Source organism: Leopardus geoffroyi, chromosome D2 (genome assembly GCF_018350155.1).
Source record: "Leopardus geoffroyi isolate Oge1 chromosome D2, O.geoffroyi_Oge1_pat1.0, whole genome shotgun sequence".
In the NCBI taxonomy this organism is placed as follows: domain Eukaryota; kingdom Metazoa; phylum Chordata; class Mammalia; order Carnivora; family Felidae; genus Leopardus; species Leopardus geoffroyi.
This window is the reverse complement of record NC_059334.1, coordinates 86,453,002-86,472,726: the sequence shown is the minus strand read 5'-3', so window position 1 is coordinate 86,472,726 and position 19,725 is coordinate 86,453,002. Positions and strand designations below refer to the sequence as shown.

Here is a 19,725-nt window from a genome sequence, read left to right as displayed (position 1 = left end):
CCTGTCATTCCCCGTTCTGTTCTCTCCACACGCATGGCCACCAGGCCTCTGCAGGACAGGTCTCGGCATCACTCGGGAGAAGTGATAAAGCATACTCCTCCCCCGACAGGATCGCCAGAATGGGCTGCTTCTGCTCTGGAGAGCCATAGGCATGGACACTCCTGAGGTTTGTCTCTAGTCTCATTAGGCGTTGATCAACACGCGGGTGGCTGTCTGCCCTTGTCACGCACAGAAATATATGTAATTCTTAGTGTCTGGATCGACCTGGCCAGTCTGTTCCTGTGGACCCAGCCAGCAGGAGACGTGACCCCTCTTCCCTGAGACGTGATGGCATTAGGAGCCTTTGAGAAATGGAGGCAGGAACTTATTTGATCTCGTCTGCACGTCCCCCTCTTTGTTTGGGAAGCCAACCAGCCCGGCCTCACCAGCACAGCATCAGACCGACCCCCCGGGAGAGCCCAGGGCTGCCTGAGACACCTACCTGTGTTTGCTAAGCCTGCCGGCAGGCCAGGGCTGTGCGGTTTCTTGAATTTATCCCAATGGCTGTGGTCGAGCAGCTTTACTAATGAGATTTTCACTACGCTCTTGCCTCACCGAGGTGGGTGATTCCTTTCGGCCTTTGATTCGTAGATTCTTCTGCGTGAGAACCTTGTGTAGGTCGTGTAGATGCGAGTCAGCAAAACAACACAGAGATGCCAAGTACCCACCCGGAGTTCTGAGTTTTGCCTGGAAAGAAGAGGCCTGGGCGAAGCCTGAACCCCTGTCTTAGGAGGATTTTGCAAGAATCCCACACGCAGCTCATGAATAGAAAAGATTAGCCTGAATTTACAGCTGATGTCATAAAGCAATGCCACCATTTATGGCTTTTTGGCTTTGTAAAATATGCCAGCATATTTTATAAGTTACTCAGTGCTCGAGAGAATTTGATAGCTAAGCCCATAAGATTTCCTGTTGCTCGAAAATGAGGCACAGAAAGGTCACTTTTTTCATGGACTGAGTGATTAATAATGTTTTTTATTGCATTTGTACAATGCTTCAGTCCGGAAATTCATGTACTTAGGGAACGATGGAGCTAGGTCCTGTGGGTTTCTAGTAGTTTAACAAGGGCATGTTTGGGGTTTTTCCGTGGGGATCACAGATTGGGGAAGGGCCTGTGGCTTTGCGTGTTTGTAGTATGTATCTGACGGCTCAAGGAAGGTTTTATTTTTGTTTTGCTTTACTGTATAAAGCACAGTAGAGCCTTAAAAAAAAAAAAAAAAAAAAAAAAACTTCAGCCTGTGAAGGGGCAGGTCTCGTCGAATAGCAGATTATTAATGTGATCCCTCGTATTCAGGCAAATGTATTAGAAACATTTTATTGAGAACATCTTCCTCCTGCAAAGTATCCCTTAGAAGTGGGTACGGCTGGGGCACCTAGCCATTAGGACGCTGGGGTTAAGTATCCGACTTCGGCTCGGGTCATGATCTCACAGCTGGTGAGTTTGAGCCCTGCATCGGGCTCTGTGTCAACAGCTGGGAGCCTGGAGCCTGCTTCAGGTGAAGTTGATGAATAAACATTAAAAAAAAAAAAAAGAAGTATGGCTTTCCAAGGGCCTTTGGAGAGTCCAGATCCTACCTTAGGGACTCCACAGCCCTGACCTGCTGTGCTCTCTGGGGTCCCTCTGTGGGTGACCCTCGGCCAGCTTCCCAGCGGTGAGTGGCCTCGGGGAGACTGGCTGGCATGGTGGCTGACTGTGCAGCTGAGCTCCGTGGAGTTGGGATCCGAGTCTGTTAGAGAAACTCACAGACCACACGTTCACACCCACGGGCCATGCCGGTCTCTCTCTGCACCGGGTCGGCTGTCCACCATGAGGCTGTCGTACGAGGTTGCCGTAAAGTAGCAGTACTGGGTGCCTTCTGGCTCACAGGGCGGCGGGGGAGGCCTTCTCCCGGCAGCAGGAAGCGCCACCTCGCTTCCCTCCCTATGAGCCGTGTCTGGCGCCCCTTCTCTCAGACACATGGCGTTGCCTCCGGACGCACGCGGGAGGGCTCCATCATCCTGATGACCAGCGGCCGACGTAGGCGAGACGGCCCTGGAGGCGACGCGTCTCAGGTACCTGTGTGAGTCCCGGCCTGGACACCTGCGGTGTCTGCTCCTCGTGGACCTATGGCAAGTCCGCGGACCCCGCAGGGCACACGTCACACCGGTAATAACACACAGTCCTGCTGCACAGTGACGTGTGCGTGGAAAGAAAGTTTGCAAAAAAGAATATCTAATTCACCCCAAGTCCTCTCTGTCCTAAGAGATCATTATTTTCATTGAGATACATTTCTTTCCAGTCTTTTGTTTCTAAAACTAGATTTAAAAATATCAATAATAAGTATTTTTGTCTTAGAACATAACCAGGATTGAACTGTAGTTGAACATGGTTCGACCAAACATTCTAATGTAGTTGATTTTATGAGGTTTAACCTACTTATAAATTTGTGTACTGTTTTTCCTTTTTAAGCATTAAAATGAAAAAAAAAATTTTTAACGTTTATTCATTTTTGAGAGACAGAGAGAGACAGAGCATGAGTGGGGAAGGGGCAGAGAGAGAGGGAGACGCAGAACCCGAAGCAGGATCCAGGCTCTGAGCCGTCAGCACAGAGCCCGAGGTGGGGCTCGAACTCACGAAACGTGAGATCGTGACCTGAGCCGAAGTCGGACACTCAACCGACTGAGCCACCCAGGTGCCCCAAGCATTAACAATTTTTTAAATGTTTATTCATTTTTGAGAGAGAGAGAGACAGACAGGCAGACAGACAGAGCATGAATAGGGGAGGGGCAGAGAGAGAGGGAGACACAGAATCCAAAGCAGCCTCCAGGCTCTGAGCTGTCAGCACAGAGCCCAACACGGGGCTTGAACTCACAGACTGTGCGTGCGATCACGACCTGAGCTGAAGTCAGACGCTTAACCAACTGAGCCACCCAGGTGCCCCTTTCCAACATTTTTAAAAAGCATTCATATAATCCTTTGCAAAACACGTGGATGAGGTCATAATATTCAATTCGTTGTCAATTCAGAAATCCTGCATTTTCATTCATTTCTTATATTCTCCAAATTTGCTGTTTCAAATAATACTCTGATGATCATATGGACGTGTGTACTTTGTGTGCGGAATTGTTTCCTACGGGCTACAAACATGTGGTCGATAAACCGAATTGCTCTGGGAAGAGTAGTTCGGTGGCCACGTCTGAGAGTTCCTGACACGGTGTTTCCCAGCAGCCCCGGCAGCACTGAATAGTAAGAAACGTAAATACCATTTTTTGAATACTATAGCTCTTTGCCTGGGGTTTATGTCTTGTCTCGCTCCTGTGCTGTGGTTCCTCTTTTCTGGACTGACGGCCGTGGCCTTTGGCAATCCGGATCTTCAGATACCGTGTGGTTAGCAATGAGACCCTGTTCTAATCATGAAGATGCCCTTGGGGAGGGAGGCGGACCACCCCTCTCACTGCCGGAGCGGGATTCCGCCCGTCGCTAAGGTGAAAACAACCCGCAAACATAAATCAAATCGGCGGAGGATGTTGTGCAACGATGGCACAAAATTCTGTTTATCTGTCAAAACAGAAGAAAGAAGCTGAAGTTGCTAAAGCCCCATGAGCACTGAGAGGTGAGGGCGGGAGTCGAAGTGCCCAGAGTTCAGGGGAAGCGGGCAGACCCCTTGCTCACCTCTGGACCCACCTGGGCTCGTGTGGACTGCTCCCATGTCTAGGTTTAGAGATTGGACATCTCCGTGGATGATTTTCAACCAGGAGGTAACCCCCACGTCCCCGTCCTACGCGGGACAAATCTCAGGCAGCCGTGGGCCTGTTCCACGTGAGTCTTACGAGGTTGCCGGTGGGACCGGCCCCGGGGCCCGCTGTGGTCACCTGCTCATTTGTGCGGCGTCCTTGGCTTTTCTCCTCCCAGCATGCCTGCTGCTGCCCCCAAACTCACTGCCTGCACCCAGGCCTCATCCCGGCAGCCCACAGGGGTGCCCGTGCCTCCCCACCAAGGACGAGCCGAGCCGGGAGCACGCCTGTCCTTCCGGCCTCTCACGCTGCCTTTAATTGTCAGGAGCTCCGGAAGACACAGCCATGCGTTCCAGGAAATTGGGTAAAGAGGGTAATGGTATAAGTGCTAATTACAGAGAACACTGTATTCGGTATCAGCCTGAGCCTGTGGGACGCAGCGGGAGAGGAGGGAAGAGGGAGGACGGGAACAGGGGTGGAGGGCAGCTATGCAGATTCTCGGAACCAGAACTCGTCCGCATAGACCTGGTGCCACCTGGGTTTGTGGGAGATGGCTGGCGGGGAGGGGGGGGCACTGTGGTGCTCAGGAGGAACCGGTCCTGGGAGGGGAGCCGTGGGCGGACTGGGTGGGGAGCTGAGCTGGGGCTGGGGGCTCCTGAGTGGCGTGGACAGACTGGCAGGCACACCCCACGCAGACACAGACTAAACAAGGGGCCGCGTCTCCAGCCTCTGGTCCTCGAGGCAGAGGTCAGTGGGCTCAGGCCGGAGGGAGGTTCTTGACCCTTCTCCGGGGGCCCCTGGGCCTCCGGTGTGGCTAGGCAAACACTACGTCCACCTGCACCCAGTGGTCTTGGGGTGCCTGGGAGACCCCTGCACCTGCTCCCCGCCTCCCTCCATCTGGTGACAGATACCTTCTGCTGCCCCCGATGGACACTTTGGGGAACTTGCCTGAGCCCAGGGGACCAGCGATGGCGGAGTGTGGGGCCCTGCCAGGGGCCGGGGAGCACGGCGGGTCCCCGGGGCCCAGCCCAGCCCACTGCTTAGCAGCTGCGAGAACAGGCCGTCACCTCACACGCCTGTGAGGGGTCTGGCTCTCCTGTTTCTCTTTTCTTTGGTTTTTCACGTGACATGAGGAGACGTTATACAGGAGCCTCGCTCACCTCCCGGCACCAAGACAGCGTGTGCAGGCAGAAGCCTAAGACAAGAGCCGACTGGCCAGGCAGGTGCGGCCCGTGTCTCAGAGGCCAGTGTCCTTGTCACAGAGCTGGGAGGTGCTTGTGACAGATGCCCTTCTGCGGGGCGTGGAGGCCGTGAAAACCAGAGGGAAAAGCCACCCTACGGATGGACCGTCCACCCTCCAGGCTCCGTATCACATTTACGAACGCAGAGGAAGGAAAGAGTAAACACGACGTGTTTGAGAATCAAATTTGGGCAAAAACATTGGCTTCTGAAATAAATGTGTTTTGTGTTTGATGGAAATTGTCCCCGAGACCCTGAGACCACCCAGCTCCGTGTTCCTGAGCCCAGCCAACAGCCAGGGCACCCCGACAGAGCCCTCAGGAGGTGACCGGACGGTGCGGGGGGCGGTGCCGTGGACGGACAGGCGACTCAGTCACATGACCTGTCCACAGGCTCATCCTCTGCCCCACAGGGCATGAGAGGGGAGCCCCGGAGCCCCAATGTGCCCCGGAGCCCGCCGTCCTACCAACTGACCCTCAAGTTCAGGCCCGGGCACGAGCCATCCGTTTCCAGCCTTCCTTCATTTTCTCTGGTCCTTAGGGTCCCTGGTCTTGTGTGTGATCCAGTGAGTGACAAGTTCGTGAAATGGCCTTTGGCTTTGAAGATAAAAGCAGCATCTGCCTGCTTCCTTCGCAGCGTCCTGCCTGTGGGGGCCTTTCCGGTTGTGACGGCCTCCCGGGAGGCTCTTGCTGGCATATCACCTGGCGTTCCGGGTGGAACGCAACGCAAGACCCTTTTCCTCCGGTTTCAGAGGCTTTGGTGACGCTGGGGCTGAGGTCAGAAACAATCTCGTCGGCGATTTTTCTTCCTCGTGCACAAGACCTTGGTCACCTTCAGGGGGCTTCTGATAGAGGGTGGGTCTCGCCTGTGCCCAGCAGGTGGAGGGGGCCGAGGAGGTCCCTCGCTCAGGGAAGATGGGCCCTGCACGGGAGCAGCTCAGGGCTTGGCTGGCCAAGAAGCCTCCACGGGGGCCCTGGCTGAACGAATGGCTGGCCAGTCAGATCTCAAGAAACGGAGCCCTCGGGAGGGTGGGTGCTGGGGTCCAGGGAAAAGAGCGCTGGAGGACGGGGAGCAGTTTGGGGACCAGACCACCGTCTCCAAGCACTGCAGTGACCAGCCTCCATTTGCAGCTGGTTCCTGCAAAACACTCGGGGGTTTTCCCAGCGAGGTTGTCTTCGCAGGGAGCACGCTGACAGCGGCTGGAAGAGGGCCCGGCTCCTGCAGCCATGGTGCCAGCGTCTCCCCTGCCTCTCATCGTCCTCCCCCTGCCACTCCCAGCAGCGACGTCTGTGGGTGCAGACGTGCCACATAGGAACAGCCTCCCCAGCCAGCCATGTGGCACCTCTGGTCCCCGCCCGGAGGTCAAGGCCTGTCCACAGTTCCATCTTACAGCTGCGTCTGCCAGGAATGTCCTCAGCAGCGTAGATGCCAGGGAACCAACAGCAAGTCAGGACCTAGAGACGACGGGGAGGGCGCGTGCCCGAGGAACGCCAGGAGCAGGAGGCTGTGCGCGAAGAAGGCAGGGCCGTGGCCCAGCAGTCAGTGACCCGTCCAGCACGTGCCCACGACGCTGGCCGGCGATGACACCCCAGCGTGGATGAAATAGAGAACGTGCGCGGGGCTCAGGAGAGGCTGGCGGCAGTCTCCCGGTGGCCGGCACACCCAGGCGCTCGGAAGTGCCTGGATCACAGTTGCTGATGGTCGGGAGCTGATCGCGGATCACGGAACACAGCCCCGCGGGGGAGACCGAATCAGCACAGAACACCGCCCGGCTGCAGAGGGACGGCAGGACTCTGCACGCGAGGGTTTAAAATTGCTGAAAAATTCCACCGTTCAAAGACGAACTCTCGGGGAAGTGCCAAAGTGTCGGGAAGTGTGGGCTGGACATAAGAGAGAAACAGTCGTGTGCTGGAGTCAGTCCTGGGCCCACCGGGTGGGCAGGATCCTGAGGCAGCCCCAAGGTCCCCACCCCCGGGTGCACCCCCGGAGTAACCCCCTCTTTTGAGACTGGGCAGGCCCGTGAATAGGGTGGTGGGCCAACCCGGAAGGACATTACATGATGTAACGTAAGCCTGAGGCTCGTACAGACTCTCCTGTGGGTGTTGGAGAAGCCAGCCACTTGGCTTGGGGGGGGGGGGGGCACGTCAGGGAACACGGTGGCCTTGGGGCTGAGAATGGCTCCTGCTGGCACCCAGCAAGAGTGGGGAGACCTCCTTCCCGGCCCTGTAGAATGAACTTACCTTGGGGTGACCTTGGGGATGTGGGAGGCGCAGGCCTAGTGAGATCAGGCTCTGTCGCAGCGATGCTTGTAATCGATCCTAACGGCAATGATCCGGGGTCCTCTGGGAACAGCTGGGTCTCACAGACAAGGCTGTGCCCCCACAGGTGGCGAATGTTCCAACATGGCCATCCATCCGTCCCATCTGCTCTGATCCCCAGCCCTGGGTCCCACACCTGGTTGTTCCTCTCGCAACCATGGCCGCCATTCTCTGAACTTGGGCAGCACCTGTTAGCATGGCTCTCAGGTAATGTGACAACACCTATTCTGTCACTGTGAATTACAGTCATTGTAGACGAGGCTTATCTCCTCTTACAGATTGCAAATTCCTTTGGAGGCAACCATATACCATTATTTTTTTTTAATGATTTTACTATACATCTAGAATCCCCCAAATTCTCATAATCCTGGTAGAGTTAGTTATGTGACACCGATTCTGTGACATCCTCTGCCCTCCCTAGCGAGCTGAGAGACCGGTCCCTAGCAGGTGGACAGGAGCCTGTGTGCCTGGGCTGAGCCGAGGCGGCCCACAGGTTCTCTCCACAGCTGCCCTAACGGTGCTGTGGTCGGGAGCCAAAGAATGACGGGATCGCTCTGCCTGGATGCTTCCCCGGGAACCCTGCCCCCAACCCCGGGGGCGTGTCCACACTTTACCATGTTCTCCTTGGAAGAAGTCCCCGGGTGGAGCCTGGGTCATCCCGCCCAGTCACAGAGCTCATGAATATTAACAAGGGGTTTTGACTTTTGTTAGTAAAGGTAGAAAGCGTCGATTAAAAAAAACCCCACGTTGTGGTGTACCAAGTAAAGCACCTGTTTATTAAAATAGTGTCTCTACCAGCAACACGTCAACGTGGTCAGAGGTGAGAGGGTGAATGGGTTTTGTTTTTGTAAAGCCACCGTTAGCTTGCTGTCTCCTCTGGGCCCAGGGTTCATTCCCCGCCCGTTGGGCCGGAGTAGCCTCCCTCAAATGCGCATCACGTGTGACTGCCCAGGTCCCCAGGTCAAGTGCAGGTCCTCCGTCAGTCTGGGACTATCCCGCCTCTCCCCGACCCCTCCCTGCCCCCCAACGTGCTCTGCCGTTGTCACATACCCCCAGCTCACGAACACGCCTTTGCACCCCAGACCGCCCCTCCTGGACCCCCCGGCCCTTCGGGAGCCCGAGGAGTGTCCATGTTCCAGAATAGTCCGTGTTCTGCAAACTGATCCCTGGGGATGGGAATGTCCCTTCGCCGTGGCCTCTCCGTGGCCGGGAGTGTCCCTCATATGGCACAGATGCCTCGCAGGGGATCATTAGCTCGCTCGTCTGCCTTGCCCCAGGCCACGGGCTCTCTGATGTCAGGACCTTGGCTTTCTCTGAGTCCTCAGCACGCAGCGTGGGGCCTAGGGCGTAGTCAATCCCTAGTCCGTGCTTTTAAGTGGATAAATTATTTTGTAAATGACTTAAACGTTGCCTTGCTCTGTCAGCGGGGAGAAGCTAGAAGCTCCGTGTCCCACGGCGGAGAACCACTTGCACCAGGTCCCAGTTTCGGATTTGTTCCCCAGCAAAAGGAACCGCGATTCTTGGAGAATTGTCCGACTCTAGGGCTGGGGCAGGAGATACACAAGATGAGGCCGGGGCACCTTGAAGTTCCAGAAAATAAGGAAGGGCCCCCCCAAAACGATGATGGGGTACGCCAAAGGCACGCTGGAGCCAGTCAGAAAACCTCTCAACGGCCAAAGCTGGAAGAATGTGGGCGAAAACAAAGCATCTGGATGATATTGGGTTACAACCCAGGTTAGAAATACCCATGAGCCTGTAATGATACAAATAAATGATGCGATAAATAGCTAAATGTGGGGGAATCGATGAATATCCCCTTGAGAGTTCCAAATAGCTCGTATTGGGATACCCCCCCCAAGAGGTGGAACATAACCCGAGGAGGGGCTGCACACATGACTCCCCCCCCCCCCCAGAAAGCACAGCGGGAAGGGGACAGAGAGTGAGTGTGTGCAGGACAGAGCTGGTGAGCACAGCCTCAGCCCAGTGGTCTGGGTCCACACCGAGTGTCGTCAGTCACTGTGACAGGAAGTACTGTGGTGTGATGGATGGAGACAGCACCTTGTTCTGTGCTTTTCCCCAAAACCCAGAACCCTGGTCTAATCATCTAATTATCTAAAAGATAATCCTAATAGAGGCCATCTTACAACAATCCTGACCAGCAGAACCGTCAAGGCCAGAATAACAAGGGAAGTCGGAGAAACTCACATGACACTGTCCCGTCCTGTCCTGGGTGGGATCCTAGGCAGAAAAAGAAAACTGGGTCAAAACTAAGGAAGTCTTTTTTCCTTTGTAATTTTTTTTTTAATATTTATTTATCTTTAAGAGAGAGAGAGAGTGTGTGTGAGCAGGGGAGGGGCAGAGAGAGAGGGAGACACAGAATCCGAAGCAGGCTCCAGGCTCCGAGCTGTCGGCACAGAGCCCGATGCGGGGCTCGAACCCACGAACCACGAGATCATGACCTGAGCCAGACTCGGATGCCTAACAGACTGAGCCACCCGGGTGCCCCCAAAACTAAAGAAGTCTTAAATGTGACTTTTGTTAACAACCGTGTAGACAAATCTGGCATCCATACTGATGTAGGATGTTCACAGTATGGGAAGTTGAGTAAGATATGTGGTCACTCTGTAATGTTCTTGTTAACTTTTCTGTAAATCTAAAACTATTGTAACATGGTTTGTTTTTAAAAACATGGCCTACCTAAAAAGGTTTAAATATTGACTAAAAATCAACTAAAATTGTTGCAAAGTGCAGACTATAAGAAATCGCCCTCTGTCACGGTCTGCGGGGTTCTGAAAGTTTTTACCGTTATTTCTGATTTCAAGATGTGACGTTCCAGAATGGCGTTCCAGCTGTACAGATAGAATGGGGGCTTCAGATCAGCGGCACGTGGCCCTGGAAGAAATCCAGGGAAGAAATAGTGGCACGCGTGTAGAATTTAATTTCCCAGCGCTCTAGGTGTTGATTTCCTGGAACGTTGGCATGCCTAACGCTCTCGCGCAAGGCTGCGTCGCTGAGCCCACGGCACCCCAATGCTGTTTGCCCCCATCGATGATTTCAGCATGACCTCGGGCTCTGTGTTAGATGCTAAAAACAACTCTGTTGAATATCTTTCTTCAGGTGTCAGCGTTTTCTACCTGGGAGAAAGAGTTACACAAAATCGTGTTTGATCCGCGTTACCTCCTGCTAAACTCTGAGGAGCGGAAGCAGGTAACGTGGTGGCGGGCTGGCGGGCTCTGGAGACCCAGCGCGAGCAGGACGCTCCTCCTGACGCTCGTGACACGCAGACGCCTGTCACGTTCATTTTGTCAGAGGGGAAGGGGTAGGCCCGGTGGTCTCGCGTGGGAGCTTGTGCGCAGCAGTGGTTAGCGGTGCAGAGGACGGTCATCCCCTCAGTGTCTTAGCAAACCATCTGGGGGTGACCCCACAGGACAGATGAAAATGCACGTGCTGGGAACACTGACCGCACCCCAGATAGCTGTGTGAAGACTCAATTAAGCTCTTACACGATGACATCGAATGAGATGAGGGTCCCGGAAACAGTAAGAGGGTGTATGAGGGAAGGGGTGGCAGGTCCAGAGGGCAGGTCCCCAGAAAGGGCAGAGGTGGGCGAGAGGCAGCTCGCCTGGAGGACACGTTAGCCTGGCCGGTCTGCGCTGGCTCGTTGTCAGCGTAGATCATGGAGCCGATACGGCTTCCAAGACGAAGCGGACGGACAGAGGGACGGGCGGTGCCGACTGCCGGCTGAGGGACTGGGCCCCGATGCACAGCCCGGCCGGGGTCCGGTGTTCCCTGGAGGTCTCTGGGGTCTCTGGTTCCTGCTCCAGTCCTGCCTCTTCTGTCTGCACTCTTCTGAGTGTGAAATGATGCACATGGAAAGTGGGTCATCGGATCGGCCGCTGGAAACAGAGAGGGCCGGAGAGCTGTTTCAGATGTGGCCTCTGTCACCACGGCCCGCGTGCTATCAGACAGCAGAGCCCGGGGCCCAGAGGACAGAAAGGGCAACCCCATTTCCAGCTCTGTCGTGGGTCCTGAAGTTTCCTCAAGCACACGCCAGCACGATCAGTGAAACACCGAGCGGGCGGAGCCTCGGGCTTGCGGACCCCTGCCCGTCCCGCCGATGGCAGGGCCCCGCTGGCACACGCCGGGGCTTGGGATGGTGCTGGGTCGGCCACACTGGAGCACGGAACGTAGACCTTTGAGGAACTTAGAATTAATGACCTTTTTGTTGCATTGCAGCTGGCTTGTATTTTCCAGAAGGAAACATCTGAAAACGTGTGAAACGTGTTAGCAGTGGCTCCAAAAAAAAAAAAAAAAAAAAAAAAAAAAGTTACAACAGAGTCAGAGGAGGTTAGATTACGCACATGCACACACACGCGTGCACACAGCTGAGGAAAACTGTAGACTTTAATCATCAGTAATATTTCGCTCTTCTGTGCGATATTAAAGCGCAAACGGTCAGACTACTCGGCTGTGAGCGCTCGTCGTCCGCTTGTTTTTGTGAAGAGTGCCTTACTTGGTGAAGCCCCGCACGCTGGCCATCTGCGGACCATGCTTTCGCTGATGGCGCGGTCAGCACCATTGTTGCCAGTTCAGGGGTGTTTTTAGAGACCGTTAGCCCCTTTGAAGGAAGCTGAGGAAGCCCGCCCCCCCCCCACCAGGATCTTACGCTTACCCCCCGCCCCCCCGCACGTGATGAGAGCACGCAGCGCTTGGTGTGCTGCTGAACTGCTCTGGGGGCGTCCTGCGCGAGACGCGCACGTGAGCACCACGGGGCTGCACGTCCCCCCCCCCCCCCCATGGCAGCAGGTGAAGCTGTGGCCACCTGGGCTGGGATGTCCGGGCCCCCACGCCTGGATGTGCGCTGTGCAGACAGATCAGACTGGGGTGCGCTGTTCGGGGGACGCCATCAGACAGAGGAAACTTCAGGGTCACCAGCCTGCAGCGTGGCCCCGGAGGCCCCGGGAGGAAGAGCGGGAACTGGGCCTCGCTGGCGGTCGACACAGAGCAGCATCAGAGAGCCCTGGGATCAGAAACCACCCGCGACACGGGGGAAGCCGCAGCTCCTATGAGCAGTGCTGGAGCCGTGCCAGAGAAGGAGGCAATATCTAGGCCCCCCGAAACCCCAGTGCTCCTTACAGGACCCCCCCCACCCACCCACCCACCCACCCCCACCGTTGATGGCAAGCATCCGGCTAGAATCTGTACCAGCCCCGCTGTCACATGGTGTTTCTATGGGGAAACTAGAGCTCATGGTGGGCAAACCGCCAATGGCCCGTCCTCCACAGGGGGCTGCAAAGGAGAAGTGACTGAGCCCAAACAGAGACGAGGGGTCGGCCCACGCTCATCAGACCTGTTTCCACGGTAACAGATAGTGTTTCCTTTTCATTATGGGAGGACACGCCATAGCGGGACAATGGCCAGTGGTCTCTCTTTTAAAAAGTCGTGCCCCACTGTGAGTGGAGCTGGTGTAATTTGTCAAAGCGGGGAGAAAAACGCCGCTACGTTAAATTATAGCGGCGTAAATAGAGCGACAGGGCGGAGGGAGAGGCGAGAACTCGGTTCCATGGGTGGGCGGCTCAGCGGTAGGAGAAGCGGGTCTCCCCGCGGCCAGGCAGGGTTTCTGTCCAGACTTAAAATTAGTAGAGCAAAAGCTCTGATGACGGAGCCCCACACTTTTATGTGGATAATAACCCTTCCTTCACCTGTTTTATTAGTTGAAATTCTAAGAGCCGGCGAGGTTGCACACCACTTGCCTTGAAGGTGAAATAAGCCGATACAGTCCTACTTCAATATATAAGCACACCTTCTCCATTTAAGTCCTGCTCCTGAATGTTTCCTTTCCGTGCAGAGTCTTCAGGACAGGGGAGCATTGGGTGTTTATAATCCCGTAAGGCGAGTGGCCACTGAAAGGCAGTGTGAAATCCCCGTCCAAGCCAAGAGAGCCTCCTGCATTGGCCGCGTCTTCCCCGCCTCCCCCTCGGGGGCAGGAGTGCGGGAGACCCCCAGAGCGCTCGGGTCAGAGTCTAATGTCGGCAGTGGCCTTGGGTCCGGTTGGGACAGAGTTGCTGTTTCTAGGCCTTCCAGGGTCACACGTGAAAATCGTATTGATCTTTTTATTCATGTGTGCGCACGCTTTCAAGTCATCTCTGGTGTTTTCTTTTTAATGCGTTGAGGCTCAGACAGCATTGGGAATGAAGCAGCTGTCCCTACCCCCTTCGGGCTCCGGTTTGTAAATGGCACCTCACACCACGACGATGCGCTGCCCCCATCCGTTGACGGACTGACGGCTGCAGAGAGGGTCCTCGGTGTTGCGTCACTGTGTTGACCGTCAGCTCGCAAAGGAGAGGGTCCCGGGGCCCTGATGCACCTGCCCACCAGACGATACTCATATCCTTCAGGCTAGGGGACGGGGTTCTCCTGCTCAAAACCCACTTCTTGTCCGACTGGGGATCACGCAGTGTCCGAGGGTCAGGTCTTCGCTTTGGGTCTGACCACCCAGAGGCTCCGTGACGCCCCCAGGAGAGGCTTGCCGTGTCTGCGTGACGCCCCCGCCCTGATGCCCAGACCACAAGTGGTCTTCTTAGAGACTAGAGGCTGGGGGATCAGAGATGCTGGGTTGACTTTCTTTTCACAAGTTAAAGTCACGTTTGGAGGCTCAGATACCAATCGTGTCACTGTAGGAATTGACTAGAACAAATGACAAAACCTCATGTGTTCCTGGGACGACCGGCAGCGATGTGAAGGTCAGCCAGACAGCGCGTGACCCTAGAAGCTGCTCACGGAATTCCGAAACAAGAAACAGGACCCACCCCCGCCCCCAAGCGGGGCTGATTCAGCGTTTGACCCCGAGATTCTCTTGGGGATCCAGGCTTAATTATGTAGACGCTTGGTTCAGGAGAGCCCCTCCCTGGAGGGGCTGTGCCTTCCATCTTATGGAAAAGAAAGGCTTAACCACAGATGCTCGCTGTTCTTTTGTGTTGTGTTTGAGGCACAGGATTTCATTTCTGATATGCAACCTGTAATACTTTTCTGTGTGTGTATGTGTGTGTTTCAAGATATTCGAACAGTTTGTCAAGACAAGGATAAAAGAAGAATATAAGGAGAAGAAAAACAAATTGCTGCTCGCCAAAGAAGAATTCAAGAAACTTCTGGAGGAGTCTAAGGTGTCACCCAGGTATGGAGACAGAAATGCCGGGTAACTTCGGGGCGGGAGACTTACCGATGACTGTAAGAGGGCTTTTAAAGTCTGTTCTGGTTAAATCGTGTAACCTACCATCGCGGAGACCTCACAAGCGTAATGGTGAAGTTGTCGGTGACTAAGCCACCAGCCCTGCCTGCCTGCGCGGCTCACGGTTCTCTCTGCTCCCCACACCCTTCCATTTTGCTGCCCTGCCTGGTTTTCCAGCGTGGCCACCCTGACTCCATGACCTAAATAACTAGTCAGTAGGTCAGCACTCAAGATGAGGGCTAACCTCGAATCTAGGGATCAGAAAGTAAGCGCACGGAACACGAACTCGGAGAGTAGGCATACAGAGCCCGAACAGCAGCAGTAAAATAAACCTCACCGTTGGTGGCGGACGTGTCCCCAGTCGGCCAGGGTGGAAAGAGAAGGGACACACACCAGGGCAAATGAGCCAAGTAATTTTGCTGCCAAAGTCACCTAAAATAACCTGGCACTGTTCCCGTGAAATAAACCAATAGGAAACTGGATGTTAGAACTTAGAAAAATGCATGAACTTAAGTCTTCTTTAAAATTGGCTTCTGTGTAAAAATGTTTATTTATTTATTTATGAGAGAGAGAAAGAGAGAGAGAGAGAATGCAAGCAGGGGGAGGGGCAGAGAGAGAGGAGACAGAGAATCCCAAGCAGGCTCCATGGTGTTAGTGCAAACTCCTAAGCTGTGAGATCATGACCTGAGCCAAAATCAAGAGTCAGACGCTTTAACTGGCCACCCAGGCACCCCTAAAATTGGCTGATATTTAAGAAGTAATGAACATTGTACTACTTTTAGAAATATAGGACTATAACTTTTATAAGCCAAAAAAATTGACTTTCGTTTATTTTTATTTGGGGTTGAGATACATCTGAATGGACGTTTATGCATTATTATTTTTAATACTGCGGGCACTTTGGCATTTTAGTAATAATGCATAAATACAACATTATTATTATTTTTTTTTAATTTTTTTTTCAACGTTTATTTATTTTTGGGACAGAGAGAGACAGAGCATGAACGGGGGAGGGGCAGAGAGAGAGGGAGACACAGAATCGGAAACAGGCTCCAGGTTCTGAGCCATCAGCCCAGAGCCTGACGCGGGGCTCGAACTCACGGACCGCGAGATCGTGACCTGGCTGAAGTCGGACGCTCAACCGACTGCGCCACCCAGGCGCCCCACAACATTATTTTTTTAAAAAAAACATTAATTGATGTTTGCTTTCTGTGAAGACATAGGCTCCCATGTTTTGATTGATAATTATTTAGTTCACCTGGTCAATAATTGGATGTTGGTTATATGGTCCTTATAAAACCTCTCCAAGTATTTAAAGGACAGATGTTTTCTGAATGGGGAAAAATGCAGCATGAATTACCCCGATCACAAAAGGCTAATCTAGAAGAGCAAATGTGCATCTAAACATTTGTAAATTGTGATTTCCTGTGGTTAGAGATGAGAACACTGGCATCTCTGTGTCCCCACATGGTGACCCTAGGAGAGAGGAGTTGGTGTGGAGCCCCTGCCTCAGGGCACAGCCCCCCCCCCACCCCTCCTCAGCCCTGCAGTGGAGTGAGGCATGGCACCTTTCTGAGCTTCCGGCATGATCTGTGGGCAGTACGGCTACAGCAGACTCCCTGGGTGGTGCAGACGCAGAAGCGAACATAGCACCTGGCAGGTAGAAGCAGCTTGGTGACGGAGATGCCTCTCATCACCATCATCACCATCATCATCAAATATTCTCAAGCTGCCCATTGGTAAAATGTTAACAGTAAGTCAACACATTCCCCTTCCCGTCCCGAAGACAAAGGAGAACATACTCATAACGCATCTGGCAATTAGGAGAAAGATCTCACACACACACACGGAAGGAAAGTGACTGATAGAAATCAGAAAGTTAAACTTACTCTTCTTTAAAGTAGATTAAACTGCCTGCTATGTTAAAAATGTGCACCGTGCATACGTACTTTTATGATTATTAAACCATTTTTATGTCAAAATGGCTGCTTCCGCAACGTCGTCAAGACTTTACGGACCGCTTCACCTTCTCCTCTCACTGTCCCATAGGTATCCTAGTAGAGTACGTGCAGTTCAAGTCGCTGCACACGGGTGGCCAGGTGAGCTAAGCACGGGCCATCTGAGCACCCTAGAAGCAGCCTCTCGGGGTTCAGCAGCTCCGCCAGTTACGCTGTGCTCTGGCCCTGTCACCGCAGCCACGGGGACAGCCAGAGCCAGCTCCCAGTCCTGCCCAGCTCTGGGGGTCCTGAGATGGGGCGAGGGGCCACGGGGGTCCTCCCCTCGGTCTGCCGCTCAGGCTGTGGGGTCTGCGCTCTGTGCTTCCTCCCGAGGCCACACTGTCCACCTCCTTGAGGTGCAGGTGGGCTGTGTCCCCAGCTGCCAGAGGGCAAAGGGGGGTGCTGTCCCCGTGACTCAGGGGCTCCCCCGGCCCACTGGAAGGCCCAGCAGAAGCCAGGATGCCCCACGGCATGGCTGGGGGGCCACAGATTTGTAATTCTCCCTCTCTTCTCAGGGACGCTTCTTTTCAGAAGGGCCCCGAGCAGGACCTTGTAGACAAGATCTGTGCTCAGCCTCTGAATGGGAGATATGCAGGCTGCTATCCAGACGAGGGAAGCGAGTAACAAGTCGCTGTGATTCTCATCTTGGAAGGAAGGAAGGATGAAACAGGGGCCGTAGTCCTTTAGTCCATTTGGGCTCCTGTTCCCAGGAACACAAACCAGGGGCCTCAAGCAACGGATATTCCTCACAGTTCTAGACAGTTCTAGAGGCTGGAAGTCCGAGATCAGCGCTCTGGCTCAGGGTCTGGTGAGCCCTTTGTGACCTAGTCACCTCCCAAAGGCCTTGACCCCCCCAACACTAGCACCGGGGGGTGCCGGGAGGTCCATCTAGGATCCTGGGGGATGTACACTTTCAGTCCAGAGAAGGAGGAAGAGGGAAGAAGGAAGGAGGGCAACAGAGAGAAGCGCTTTCTTTCTGAGACGCGCATGAGCAGGCACAACCCCGGAGCGTGACCCGGGAGGCTGTGGGGCTGGACCAGGAAGAGGGACGCTGGTGGCAGGTGGGGATGTGTCCGGGCTCCTGACAGCCACATCAGTGCAGCCCTCCTGCTTATGTGTGAAACAGCTGTTGCATTATAATCCTTTGATACAAGAGTGAAATGTCTGCAGCGGAGTATGAAGTCCTCCACAAGGAGAAGCGGGAGGACTTTGGATCCCCCGACCGAGCTCACGTAGCCCTGCGGGCCTGTTCCCGGCTGCCAGCTCGGGCCTGGGAGGGGGGAGGCTGAGGGGACCGCTGCTCGCGAAGGTGCCATTTGTCCCTGCAAGGGGCTTACCCACTTGCCCTTTGAGCCGCCCGGACCCTGCGGCGGACTCCCCGGCCCGTTCCGTTGACCTTGGGTTCTTCCACACGCCGGCCCGGCCACTGCCGCCAGGCATCCGGGACCTTTGGCGGGAAACAACACGGATGACAGAGCCTCCAGGGGGGCGGGGGGCGGGGAGGAGTAGATGGCACGGTTGGGCTTACCACGGCTGTGGCTGTTGACAAGGGCTGCGAGGGACCCCGTCTGTAGGGTGAGTTTCCTCAAAAAAGACACACAGAGCCCGACTGCCAGTGACGAGAGCAGACGTAAGGGACGGCGTGCCAGGCAGAGGGGCTGCCTGAGTGGCCTGTGGCAGCCAGGACATCCTGAGAGGGGGCAGGAGGGGACCCGCGTGGCCAAAGCAGTGGTGGACGCAGGTGGGCAGTTGAGAGCCCCGAGTGAGGGAGGCTGAAGAAGCCGGAGAGTCTGGGTTCATCTCCAGAGGCTGGGGAGAGGTAGCCATGCGGGTATTCAGTGGGGTCAGGATCCCAAGGGCCCCCACGGGGAGTGGCGCCCAGCACGGGAGTAGCTGGGGCAGGTGTGGGATGCCCATTTCCTGCCCCAGACCCTGCTCCCCGTCCCCCGACCTGCCACAGATCCCGCCCCTGTCCCCCGACCTGCCCCAAGTCCCGCCCCTGTCCCCGACCTGCCCCGTGTCCTCTCCCTGTGGCCCGAGGACAGCTAGATCGGGTGGTACCGGCTGTCCGCCTCTGGAGGTGATGCCGGCCTGCGGGGGTCGGGAGGTGTGGAAACCGCTCCCGGACAGACAGGTCTCAGGAAAGTTCCTGTTTTTCAGAACCACGTTTAAGGAGTTTGCGGAGAAGTATGGCCGGGACCAGAGGTTTCGTCTTGTTCAAAGAAAGAAGGACCAGGAGCATTTTTTCAACCAATTCATACTTATTCTTAAGAAACGGGACAAGGAAAACCGACTCCGGCTGCGGAAGATGAGATGAGTGTGTGAGAGGCGCAGTAGGACAGGTGCGGAGCGGACGGTGTCGCGCGGGGCTGCGCGCACTTCTGGGAGGATTACTGTTTCATATTGAAGCTCTCTTTTGTACGGCGTTCCGAGTCTGATGCGTTTCTAATTGCCATGGTAGGTCGCTCCCTTAATTGTTTAATTATGCAAAGTACTTGTAATATATACAAATCATAAACCCACCGCAGGTTTGTAGCTCAGCAGAAATATCTATCTCCCTCTCAAGGTGTTTTCATGAGTTGATCTGAGTACCTGAAACTTTTCTCCAAACCTTTGTGTGTTCCCTGGGTTCTGAGCCCCGTGGCACGGGGGCTCCTTCCGAGTGCTGGGTGTCCGTCCGGTGTCCCGAGTAGTAGCAATAGCATCATCATCACCAGTCATAGCGACGACCCTGAGCGCCTCCACGCGCGGACCCCGGACCCCCGCAGCAGTCCGAGGGGGCGCCGGGCCCCCGACAGGGCGGCCGCAACGTCTGTCGGGGGTCCTACTCAAAATGGGATTATTTTGTACAAAATCATCATACGAATAGTTGAGTTATTTTTATTGTATGCCCAGTTTGCATGAGATTTTTCTCATCATCTTTGTATAAAAAGAATTTTAAATTTTTTTTAATTAATAAATATTTTAAACCAGTGTGTTTTGTGTTTTGGTGGTAAGATTTCCAGTGCGATCTCCAGCGTCAAAACAGTGTTTCAACTGAAGACGGTCTGTTTTGAAAGGTTCCTAACAGTGTTTGTGAACGCACACAAGGGCTGAGTGAGCACAAACAAAAATCCTGCCTTTCAAAATGCCCGTTCTGGGTGGAGCGATGGTGGCTAAAACCCAGCTAATTAACCGCGTTCTCTAAATT

General features: G+C 54.5%; 1 protein-coding gene across 1 annotated transcript in view; it reads left to right on the top strand.

The window, feature by feature from the left end:
- The window catches only part of TCERG1L (transcription elongation regulator 1 like), a 196,755-nt gene extending 177,247 nt beyond the window's left edge, over window positions 1-19,508 (top strand). The window contains exons 10-12 of the mRNA XM_045439269.1: window positions 10,428-10,517; window positions 14,366-14,484; window positions 18,696-19,508. Of these exons, the coding sequence (XP_045295225.1) occupies window positions 10,428-10,517; window positions 14,366-14,484; window positions 18,696-18,852 (366 nt within the window). The 3' untranslated portion in view covers window positions 18,853-19,508. The remainder of the gene's footprint in view (window positions 1-10,427; window positions 10,518-14,365; window positions 14,485-18,695) is intronic.
- Window positions 19,509-19,725: the final 217 nt, after the last annotated feature.